Source organism: Micromys minutus (genome assembly GCF_963924665.1).
Source record: "Micromys minutus genome assembly, chromosome: 32".
Classification (NCBI taxonomy): Eukaryota; Metazoa; Chordata; class Mammalia; order Rodentia; family Muridae; genus Micromys; species Micromys minutus.
The window spans coordinates 19,381,709-19,394,330 of NC_137967.1; the positions used below are offsets into that span (position 1 = coordinate 19,381,709).

The window sequence follows — 12,622 nt, forward strand, 5'->3', positions numbered from 1 at the left end:
AGCCCTGGCTGGCCTTGAACTTTCTCTGCACAGGAGTGTGGGGAAGAGGCATTGGATGCGTTGAGAGCTAGAGACACAGGCAGTTTTGAGTCGCCTAATGCGGGTGCTGGGAGCTGAATTCTCAGCACAAGCGGTGCCCGCTCTTAACCACTGAGCCATCCAGCCAGCCCTTGTTTTTTAGTTTCTCTGGTGACTGAACTATCCTTGAGCTCACCTTCCAGCTTCTGCCTCCTCAGTGCTGGGGTTGCACGAGTGATGTTTGCAGTACCATCCTGTTAACTCGCTGTCGGCAGACTCGGGATCCCAGTGGGACGGTTGTGCCCTCGGCTGTGTGATAGAGTCCCCACCTCATCTGCAGTGGGTCTTTCCTGCCATGTTCATTCTGAGACCATCATTGTGAGCCTGGCTACCCTGGCTTCCTGTCTTTCTGGCTAATCCAAACTGGATATACTTTATACATGTTGTATTGGGCGCACGCACACACACACACACCATACACACACACACACACACACACACACACACACACCATACACACACACACACACACACACCATACACACACACACACACCATACACACACACACACACCATACACACACACACACACACACACTATACACAGGCCACCTGTAATTGCTTCTTGGCCCTCCGGGGTTGGGTCTACGCTGGTTAGAGCCTACTAACCCAAGTTCCTTATGACTGATGATCTCTCGCCACCGGAACTGCTACCTCGGTCCCAGTTCAGGATCCCACCCGTCTCTGAGTCAGGCATCCTTTTCTCCCAGACCCTCCCGAGGTATCCATCTCTGGCTATGACGACAACTGGTACCTCGGCCGCAGTGAGGCCACACTGACCTGTGATGTACGAAGCAACCCAGAGCCCACAGGCTATGACTGGAGCACGTGAGTGATGTGGACCTAGAAGTGGGTCTGAGGGAGGAGGCTGGGTGTGCACCCCTGGGTCTGAGGGAGGAGGGCTGACTGTGGGAGTTTCTGGGACAGCCTGCTCTCCCTGGATGCCGGCTCTGCTGCTCACTCACCCCCTACCCTCAGGACCTCGGGCGTCTTCCCAGCCTCCGCAGTGGCCCAGGGCTCCCAGCTGCTTGTCCACTCTGTGGATCGGATGGTCAACACTACCTTCATCTGTACAGCCACCAATGCTGTGGGGACGGGCCGTGCTGAGCAGGTCATCCTGGTGCGAGGTAAGGACACCTTGTGGGGCTTGGGTCTACTTTGGGGTGTCACTGATGCTGCCCTAGGGTGAGAGAGAGAGAGAGTCCAACCGGCCCCTGTCTGCACAGATGAACATTAGTTCAGCTTGTCAATTTTGGCCTGCAGATAAAGGCTGTGACCATAGGCTATAACTGGGGTGTTAACAGAGGCGTGTTTGCGGGGGGACTTTTGAACTGGGGACCTGTATTTAAGCTATGGCTTAAGCTGGCCATGGTGTATGTCTATAGTCCCAGCACTTACTCAAGAAACTGAGGTAGGAGGATTAATGTGAGGCTAGCCTGTGCTACATAGGGAGGCCCTTCCCTGTTTTAAAGAAATGCCCCCAGGTTCATTGAGAGAAGAGAATCAAAAAGTTGGCTTGGGTCTATCTGTGGTGGAAGCAAGGTCTAATGGCAGCGGTGGAACTTTGTCACTGGGAGGAGACAGGACTGTCTCACTGTCCTTCATTCTTGTAACTACTGATGACCAAACCCACACAGCAGGAAGGAGCTTGCTCAGTCCTGAGAACTAAAGCCAGGATCTGCAGCTGGGGACCCAGGGCTGGGAATTCTCTTGAAACCTGGATATCCAGTCACCCAGACGTAACTATATAGTTGGAACACTTGTCACCCAGACACACCCCAAGCAAGAGTGACACTGGCTGGGGCCTATGCTACAGGAACCAGAAAAGAATGATTCTTAGAAACACCCTGAACCAGACTTGGTAGATGGTATGGCAGAAAAATAACAGCACACGGGGACTATAGAATTAGTTCTGATCTAGCTTGGGCTACAGAACAAAACTATAATCTCACAAAACTAGACATAAGAAGAATCCTAGAGAAAGGGCAGTGGTAGAGCCCCTGCCTAGAATCCCCAGTGAGGAGCTGCTGGGGGCGTGGCTCAGTGGTAGAGCATCTGCCTAGCATGTTAGAAACCTGAGTTCAATCCTGAGTTCCTAAACAAAAAGAGAAGACTTAGCAGTACTGGTGTGGGTACCACACAGTTTGCCGATGCAAACACATGGATCTGAAATACCAGGCAGACCTGATCCCCTTAGAAATGCAACAAATGGCTTGGAGGGGAAGTGTAAGATAGAGCCTAGTCCTATGATGTACTGGTCATGCCTTTCTTGAGGACACACCCTTGCTGAGACGCAACAGCTTTTGTTCAGACACCCAAAGGCAAGCTGACTTGCCTATAGGAACAGGAATTCACATTGCTGGTCAGCTCTGAACCCTTGGGACATGTACTCAGAGCAAAGCAATGTCAAACAGGGCCACAATTCACATACAGAAACATGCTTCCTCAACACCTGAAGAACATTCCAGGAGATACTTCTGCATCCAGAAACTCCACTTGGGAGATTCTTGGGTCGATAGGTCGGCTGCTAAGCGATACGTATTGAGATTTGCATTCAGCTCAGGGACCTGGCGGGTGCAGACCCACCCTATGGGCCTCGCCTAGTCACAGCCTTCTTGCCGATGCGTACAGAGACAGCCCAGGGCATCGAAAGGCAGAGACAGGGAACAAGTGTATACATATGTCCTTTCTCTCATCTTTTCAGACAGGGTCTGAGTATATAGCCCAGGCTATCTCTGCCTCTGAATCCTTCAGCCTCCACCTCCAAAGGGCTGATGTGACAGTGACAATATGCACTGCTATACCCAGCTTACTAGTCTCAGACTTACTTGGTGAACAGTCCACTCTACAGTCAGATGCTCCTGTGTGCTACATGCAAAGAGAAACCTTGATGTGCTGGAGAGATGGCTCAGTGGTTAAGTGTGTGGCGTGCTCTTGCAGAGACTCCCCGCCACCCTTGTTTTGTTCACAGCACCCATGTAGGACAGTTAGCAACTACCTGTTAACTCCAAGTACAGAAGCACTTCATCTGAGGACTCGGGCACATGCAGAGAGAGGGGCAAGGGGGAGAGGGAGATCTCGAGATGGCCAACCCAAAGAAAATCTACAGTGTAAGGAAAAAAGTCATCAGACTCCCAGAAAGGTAGCCACACACCCATCTGTCATAGGACCCTATTCCCGGGGAGACATAAACAAACAGCTATTTGTCCCAAATAGGGAATCGAGGACAGATCAACGTGTAGATAACACTGTAGCACCATAGTCCAACTGTGCTGGACCAGTGAGTTGTGCTGAGGTTACTTACGAGAGCAGAAATGATACAAGGACAGCTGCATCACCAAAGCCCGCCCCAGCATGGCTGACAACTCACAAAGCTCAGAGCCTGGAGCTCTGCACAGCCCGCAGGCAGCTCCCAGAGCAGAAATAGTTCTTCCCAAGTTGCTCCGTTACCTCCCTCTTTGTCTCATCCGGGAGGTTCAGCTGCTATGAGAATCTCAACTTCCTTACCTCTTATAAATGCTTAGAGACGGGGCGGAGTGATCTTGCATTTCTGGGACTTTCTGTAACCTTTAAGGCCTTTATTTTCTAAGCATCAAGCAATTCCCTGGGGATGGAACGTTTGACCTCCCCTTTGACACCCTCTGACTTAAGGGTTCCTCAAAGATGGAGGGTTTTTGTTTTGTTTTGTTTTTAGTTTATTTAATGTATGTGAGTACACTGTCTCTATCTTCAGACACACCAGAAGAGGGCATCAGATCCCATTACAGATGGTTGTGAGCCACCATATGGTTGCTGGGAATTGAACTCAGGATCTTGGGGAAAAGCAGTCAGTGCTCCTAACCACTGGGCCACCTCTCCAGCCCCCAAAGATGGAGGCTTTAGTTTCAGGGGAAATTGCTACATGATACCAGCGTATTTGAGGACATCACAAAGACAAGCTCAGCAGAAAAGGGCACACTGAGCACCCCAGAAATCAGTGGCTGGGCCAGGCATGTGGCACACACCTAAGACTAACATTCAGGAAGGTCATCAGAGGCAGGAGGATCAGACAGATGTCCAAGGCCAGCATTGGCTACTTGGTGAGTCCAAAACCCGTCTGTGCAGCCTGGGGAACTGTCTCAGAAAACCAAAGAAGCTGGGCCTAGTGGTGCTGCGAGACAAAGGCAGGGGCATTTCTTTGAGTTGGACGACAACCTGGTCTATATAGCAGGTTCCAAACCAGCATAGGGAGGGAGGGAGGGAGGGAGGAAGGAAGGATATAAATCCAATTGGGAGGAGTTGGGGTGTCCGACTCAAACCAGGGAACTGTTTCCGGTCCTGCCGCTCTCCGAGGTACTGACTGAATGCCGACTCCCAGACACACATCCTTCATTCCCACACATTCAAGTGGACATGCTGTGTCACACGGCAGACCTCTCTGCAGGCAGCTCACAGTCCTTGACTCAACTCACTGACGCAGGAATAGACTCCAGAGCCCCTTCCACGCTTCATAAATGCACCCACATTTCCAATGAAGTAGACAGCAGGGACTCACTAATCAGCACTCAGAGGGACCTCATTCCTGCCTCTGCACAGTACTTAGAGACAGACATACTGTCAAAGTGTCCTTTCAAGGACCACCCCCAACCCCACACACTAGATGCATATAGTATACATCTAGTTAGATATAGATAGATGTATATAGGTCCATATGTAGAATGTGCTGTTTGCACAGAACTTGCACAAAACCCCTAACACTGTGACTTTATTCTTTTGTTTTTTATTGTTTTGTCCATTGAGTTGGTTTTTGTGTGTTTTGAGGCAGGGTCCCACTGCGTAGCTTCAGTTGGTGGGGAGCTCACTCTGTAGATCATGCTGGCCTTGAAGTCAGAGATCTGTCTGCCTCTGCCTCCTCCTACATGTTGGGATTAAAAATGAGCAATAGCTGAACCCAGCACAATACTCTACTTGATTTTTGTTGTTGTTGTTTTAAGATTTATTTATTTACTATACATAAGTACACTGTAGTTGTCTTCAGACACACCAGAAGAAGGCATCAGATCTCATTACCGATGGTTGTGAGCTACCGTATGGTTGCTGGGATTTGAACTCAGGACCTCTGGAAGAGCAGACAGTGCTCTTAACCACTGAGCAATCTTTCCAGCCCAATACACTACTTAAAATCACTTCTCAGAACCTGGGTGTGGTAACCCGGCCCTAGAATTTCAGAAATAGAGAAAAAGAGATTTGGTAGTTGAGGCCAGCTTGAGATGAATGGAATCCTCTCAAAAACAAAAACCATATCCAAAAAATATAACACTGTGGCTGGGAGAGTTGCTTAGAGGTAGAGCCTCTGCCTAGAATCCCCCAGTGAGGGACTGGGGACGTGGCTCATGATACAGTGCCTCATCATAGTCAAGAGTCTGCATTTCATCTCCAGTGCAGTGAAAGAAAACTGAAAATGTTGGCAGAAGATCAAGTTTGGCCAACACAGACCTTGTGTCCACTAGTGAGTGTTAGTAATAGTGAGTGTTAGTAATAGAGTACTAACAGTTGTGTGCGCTGAGCACCCTGGCCACCACAGGCTGGCCGGTCGGGAACTTTCAGGAATCATCCGTTCTGTCTCCCTTATTGGCTGAGGCCCATCATGACAGCCCAATGGGACTGTTGTGTTGCACAATCGCTGTACCGTTGATTTCCGTTACATTCCCCTTCCATGGTGGAGCAGGTGTGAAAGGACCTGTGGGGGGTGAGCATGAGACAGGAAGCAGGGACCAGGAACAGCAGCATGAAGTGGGGGACAGGATTCAAGTCCTCCCAAACCAAGTGCCTCCACTACCTCCTCCCGCACCCATATTCTAGACCCTACTGGGAAAGAACAGAGGGGCTCTACCACTGAGCCACGCCCCCAGCCCCTCACTGGGGGATTCTAGGCAGGGGCTCTACCACTGAGCCACGCCCCCAGCCCCTCACTGGGGGATTCTAGGCAGGGGCTCTACCACTGAGCCACGCCCCCAGCCCCTCACTGGAGGATTCTAGGCAGGGGCTCTACCACTGAGCCACGCCCCCAGCCCCTCACTGGAGGATTCTAGGCAGGGGCTCTACCACTGAGCCACGCCCCCAGCCCCTCACTGGGGATTCTAGGCAGGGGCTCTACCACTGAGCCACGCCCCCAGCCCCTCACTGGGGGATTCTAGGCACGGGCTCTACCACTGAGCCACGCCCCCAGCCCCTCACTGGGGGATTCTAGGCAGGGGCTCTACCACTGAGCCACGCCCCCAGCCCCACTGAGCCCCGCCCCCAGCCCCTCACTGGGGGATTCTAGGCAGGGGCTCTACTAATGATCATCCTCAGCCCACCAACACATTTTCCCCTTTGTAGAGTTTTTGAGAGTTTGGCGTCTCACTGCATGGCCCAGGTTAATGTTGGTAGCATGATCCCTTTTCTTCCTTCTCCCAGTGCTAGGGTGGCAGTCTTGTGCCACCACACTTGCTACAGTCTTCATCTGGGTGACATTATGGGTATAGATAGCTATCTAGGCAGCATGAGCTAGCAGCCTCTCCTTGTACAGTGCCCATCCTGAAGTGAAGGGGCATGGATACCCCTTCCTCTTCCTCCTCACCTTCCTCCTCCCTTCTCCCAACTAGTCACTTTTTTTAAGTCCTGGTCTGGTCACTAACCCGTGTCCTGGGTTTCCCCCATACCCTCTCGCCCAGATGTGTTCTCTTGACTCCCTCTCCTCTTTTTCTCTCTCCTTCCTTTCTCCTCAGACACCCCCCAGGCCTCCCGAGATGTGGGTCCGCTGGTGTGGGGGGCCGTGGGGGGAACATTGCTGGTGCTACTCGTGGCTGGGGGGTTCCTGGCCTTGATCCTGCTGAGGGGGAGGAGGAGGCGGAAGAGCCCTGGAGGAGGAAGTGATGGCGACAGAGGATCCTACGATCCAAAGACTCAGGTGTTTGGGAACGGGGGTCCTGTCTTCTGGAGATCAGCATCCCCTGAGCCCATGAGGCCAGATGGCAGGGAGGAAGAAGACGAGGAGGAGGAAGAAATGAAGGCCGAGGAAGGTCTCATGCTGCCTCCACACGAGTCACCTAAGGACGACATGGAGTCCCATCTGGATGGCTCCCTCATCTCTCGGCGGGCGGTTTACGTGTGACCCCACGACGTAGACACTGGACACATAGAAATGCCAAGCCCCACCCCCCCACTGCCAACCACACCAATGCCAGCCAGCAATGATGGCTAGGGACCGGTTGGACTGGTTCTTCTGGGGCACACTGGAGGTGGAAGGGCACCGCCCCTGCTTTCAGGATAGAGGACAAATGGAACCACACACCAGACTCCTGTCTCTAGGGCCTCATGGACAAGGGGACCCCAGGAGCGCCGTGGTGCACACTCAGGACTCCTCAGAGCTTGCTTTCGGCCCCAGCCTAGCCCTGGCCCCGAAACACTCAGGAGCTAATAAATGCCTTGTCGGAAAAACTCAGGGGTGTTTTGTAATACATCACACCCCTCTCTGTGTCCTGGGGAATGACTGGATGGGACAGGGACCACAGAGTATAAAGGAAAAAACCCAGCCGGGCCCAGATTGGGACATGTAGGCCACTTGTACTCAATCCTCCCTAAAGCTGCAGGAACTTAGAGTGGGCTCTGACCTTGAGGCTCTGGGACAGTGTGGGCAAAGGGACTTGAACTCTTAGACAACAGGCCATGTGGGTGACCAGACCGGCTTCGGAGCTGCGCTTCCTTAGGAAGAGAGCTCGGTCCCGGGTTCAAATGGTGTGGCGGGGGCACAGTCTCCTTTCTCTGTTGTAGTGGGTCCTAGGGGTTGGAGGGGGGCTTCTCTCTGTACTTGAGGACGTCAAGGCTATAGAAGCAGGCCTCAGGTGTTGGCAATACCCAGATGACCCCTTGATGTCCTCAAAGCAGCTTGTCTGGGTGTCCTAGCAGGGTCTGGTTCTGTGGAAGTTATCAGCAATTCTGATGTGCCTCTGTGCCCCCACACCACATATATAACACAGATGCACCACATGTATACAATGCATACTCACAGGCATAACCACACACACATATATACACACATGTACACACTGACACATATACTCACACAACACATACAGATATAACACCACATATACAACACACACACAGATGCACCACACATACAACATGCACACAGACAACATACATATACTCTCACATGTACACAGTGACAGACATACACATAACATACATCACACAGGCATATACAACACACACACACACACACACACGTTCCTCCTCTAGCTTGCGTTCTTTTTGACTCTCATCGGCCTAGAACACTTGCTCCTGGGAGAAGAAGGTGAACTCACAACCTGTGGCCTCCTGGGACACAGATGCCACCTCCTGGGTGGGAGGGGCAGCCAGGAAGCCTAATCACACGCACTTCCTCAACCTGTAGTCATAGATCTCAGATTACCAAGCCTATGCCTGTCATTGCAGAGGACACAAAAGTGTCCCAGATCACAGAGCCACATCCTGTCGGAATGTAGCCAGTCAGCAACAATGGCAGGAAATGCTGAGTGTTTGGGATGGCCAGGTGTAGTGAACACCAGTTACACACACACCCACGCACGCATGCACACTGGAACCTCCTGGAAAATAAGCAGCTGTAGAACGGATGCTGACTGTACCCCTTGGGCAGCTTCCGCTCTATGTGAGGGAAGCGCAGTCACGTCACGGGAGATGCCTGTAAGGTTTTGAATCTTTGTCTGTTCTGAAAGTTCTTGGTGGTCCCGCCATTTCTCAGTCATGGAGGGCAGGGCAGGCAATTTGGTTTGCACAGAGATCCCCTCTTACGTGCCTGCTGCGTGCCTGACCCTGGGCCATGGGTCTGCTGAGGAATCGGGTCCTTGCTGCGGGAACTCCGCTATTAGAAAAGTCACACAGATCAGATGGGATTGGGAAACCTGGAGCTTTCAGCCCTGTCTCCTGGTGGGTCGGAAAACGTGGAGTTCTGGTCCTAATAAAGGATGCTCCCCACTTCCTTCCGTTCTCAAAGGCTGCAACCAAGGTTGAACTTGAATGACAGCCTTTTATGGGGGGGTCATTTTGTTTTGGTCTTTGAGACAGTCCTGGCTGTGTGGCTATAACTGGCCTGGAACTCACCAAGTAGCCCAGGCTGGATTCATATTCTGCAATCCCATGTCAGCCTCTTGAGTGCTGGGATTGTTGGTGCCTCGAAACTGTCACAACTGGCTCTTCTTCCTTCAGACTACTCTGTTTCCCTGTCTGCAATAACCAGAGGACTCAAACGCTCCTTCACGGGTTAGCCCTGGCTGGCTTAGGGGGTCCAGCATTCTCTGACTTCCTTGTCCCCCTCCCTACTCTGTATATGTGTCCAGTTCCATCTTGATGTTAGAGAGCATCAAATCTGCTAGTTTACTGTTGGCCAAGGCTAGCCTGAGCTACAGGAAACTTCAGCTCCGTGAGGGTGGAAATGTCCTGCTTTGAGTATACCTCTACACAGATCAGTATTCCTGAAATCAGGCACACACAAGGTGATTGGATAAAGCAAAGCCTCTGGCTATGACTGGGCACACAGACAGGGGATGTCCTCAGGCATACACAGAGAATTTTGCCTAACATGCTTGAGCCCTGGGTTTAGTTCCCAATGCAGCCAAAAGCAAACACACAGGACTGCCAGTATGGTGGCACATGCCTACACTTGGAAGGCAGAGGCAGGATTTATTCTGGCTTACGTAGAGTTGCAGCTAGCCTGGCCTACAATGTGAGACATCATTTTGAGAAGTCTGGCATATGTGGTATCTGAAGGACAGGGCTGGAAGGAGCAGCCATGAGTCTCTCATAATGACCCCATGCTGTCTTCGTCCTAACAGAGTCACCCAGCACAGCAGGAGCAGGGGCCACGGGTGGCATCATTGGAGGTATCATTGCTGCCATCATCGCCACCGCAGTGGCTGGCACAGGCATCCTCATCTGCCGACAACAGCGGAAGGAGCAGAGGCTTCAGGCTGCGGACGAGGAAGAAGAGTGAGTGATGAGCCGGGAGGAGGGGCCGAGGGGCCGAGGGAGGTATAGCAGAGTTGGGGAGCACTGAGTGGGAACCACAGGAAATTGTTAAGGCAGTATAAGACAAAGACCCCACTGTAAATAACTGAGATATTAAATGAAATGTGAGTGTTAGAGTCTGTCTCTGAGATGCCATCAGAGCCCAGCCTCCCACCATCTTCTTGCTCCCTAGCGCTTGTTCCCTAGAGCTTCAGAACTTAGCACTGAAATGTGAGAGGTAGAATTAGGAGGGTTAGAAGTTCAAGGTCATGCTTCCTCTGTTACTTGAGACTCAAAAAAAAAAAAAAGCAATGAAAAATAAATAGGGCTGGAGAGATGGCTCACTGGTTAAGAGCACTGACTGCTCTTCCAGAGGTCCTGAGTTCAACTCCCAGCAACCACATGGTGGCTCACAACCATCTGTAATGGGATATGATACTCTCTTCTAGTGTGTCTGAAGACAGCTACAGTGAGCTTATAAGTAATAAATAAATAAATCTTGAAAAAGAAATAAAAAGTTGTACAGTAGCTATGGAGAACCTGAGTTGCCTCTCTATAGAGTCCTTGTGGGGAAAAAAAAAATCATCTCTGTGAGTTTATGGTCTGCAGAGTGAGTTCCAGGACAGCCAAAGCTACACAGAGAAATTCTGTCTGGGGGAAAAAAATTAAAATTAAAAAAAAAAAAAAGAACAGATTTATTTTTATTTTCTGGTGTGTTTGTTTGCATGCATGTCTGTATACTACATGCATGCTTGGTTCCCGAGGAGGTCGTGAGTTGCCATGTCAGTCCTACGAATCGAGCCAGGGTGCTTTGAAAGAGCAACTCGTGTGCTTTAGGAGCCATCTCTCCTGCCTTTATTTACCCTTTGATAGGGTTCCACTCTAGACCAGGCTGTCCTTTAACATCCACCTGCCTCCCGCTTTGTAACATTAGAATGATCATGTGTTTGTGCGTGGATGTGGAGGCCAGAGGACTTGTGAAGTCACAAAGTGCCTTCTTTTCCTTTGCATGTGTCCCAGGGATGAAACATGCTCAAGTTTACAAAGCTTTTACTGCCGGGCCACCTTGTACTTGTCTGCTTTCTTTGTTTTTGTTGCTGTTTTTCTTTTTTCTTGCCTGGCAGCCAGGACTACACAGAGAAACCCTGTCTCAAAAAGGAGTGTGTGTGTGTGTGTGTGTGTGTGTGTGTGTGTGTGTGTTTCGATATGACTGTCTGTGTCTCTGTGCTCTATGTGTGTGTGTCCCACATACATCGATGTGTGTGACTGTCTCTGTATGTGTGCCTTCTGAAACTAGAAGAATCCAGGAGTTTGAGTTACAAGCTGCTGTAAACCCCCTCATGTGAGTGCTGGGAACTCTGGGTCCTTTGGAAGGTCAGGCAGTGCCCTTAACCACTGAGCCATCGCTCCAGTCCCCTTTTAAACATTTAGCCCAAGCTGACCTTGAGCTCAAGACCCTAGTGTGTGTGTGTGTGTGTGTGTGTGTGTGTGTGTGTGTGTGTGAATACTATCTTGCTGGGAGTCAAAGCTTCTTTATTTCCACCATTTGGGTCTCGGGTCGTAAGGCTTGGTGGCAGGCCCCTTCACTCATTAAGCCATCTTGCCAGCCCCATTTTGTTTTTAATCTGTGTGTGTTGATAACAGCTTAATCAAGTGTGTGTTACTAAACAAGTGCTCATACAGAGGAAGGCAGAGGACATCCTCGGGTGACACTACTCAGGCTCCATCTGCCTTGATTTGTTTTTGAAACAGGATCCTGCTATGTAACACTGGAAGACCTGGAGATTCTTTCTGGAGGGTTCTGGGACTAGGACTTGCTCAGTCTGAGTCCCTCGTGGCACTGGGGTGGGGGCAGGGATGGTGCTGAAAACCCCAGTAAAAAACAGCATTTCCTACCTACCCATCAAGTGCCCAGACTGGCAGCAAAGGCCAATGTGACCAGTTCTATGTTCCTCTGGGAACCAGAGGCACCTCCTGTAAGAGGAGAAGCTAGGAAAGGGGGGCTGACCTCCCACTGAACTGCTTCCTATTCTTGACCCCTACAGACTGGAAGGACCTCCCTCCTATAAGCCACCCACCCCGAAGGCCAAGCTGGAGGAACCAGAGATGGTGAGATAGAACTCCCGCTACCCTGCCTTCCTCCCTGGGGTCAAGCTGGGAGGGGCTGTGGGCCTGGGATGGGGCTGGCTAGGAGCAGCAGCCATGAGGGGTCCTGGCTTACCCTTGTGTCCTTCCACAGCCCTCCCAACTCTTCACTTTGGGACCCTCGGAACACAGCCCAGTGAAGACGCCATACTTTGATGCTGGTGTCGCTTGTGCTGATCAGGTGGGAGCTTCCGGATAAACCAGGGTGGGCTTAGCTGGTGGCTTAAGGGTTGAGGGTCAAGGTTGGGTACAGTGGAGTGACATAGAGCAGGAGTTACCCAGGGCTGTGCCTGCAGCGAAGATACGACCAAGGAGCCATTCCTCTGGGCCCCCTCAATGGCGCAGAGACATCGTAGTGGAGAGACATCC

At 51.2% G+C, this 12,622-nt stretch overlaps 1 protein-coding gene across 2 annotated transcripts in view; it reads left to right on the forward strand.

Moving 5' to 3' along the window:
- Nucleotides 1–12,622, forward strand: part of NECTIN2 (nectin cell adhesion molecule 2) — a 32,133-nt gene that overhangs the window by 17,010 nt on the left and 2,501 nt on the right. The window contains exons 4-8 of one of the 2 annotated variants that reach the window (XM_080909155.1): nt 790–907; nt 1,058–1,206; nt 9,937–10,090; nt 12,154–12,217; nt 12,348–12,434. In XM_080909155.1, coding sequence (XP_080765281.1) covers nt 790–907; nt 1,058–1,206; nt 9,937–10,090; nt 12,154–12,217; nt 12,348–12,434 — 572 coding nt within the window. Of the gene's footprint in view, nt 1–789; nt 908–1,057; nt 1,207–6,828; nt 7,489–9,936; nt 10,091–12,153; nt 12,218–12,347; nt 12,435–12,622 lie in introns of those variants that run through there. The other variant, XM_080909156.1, reaches the window with a different exon arrangement.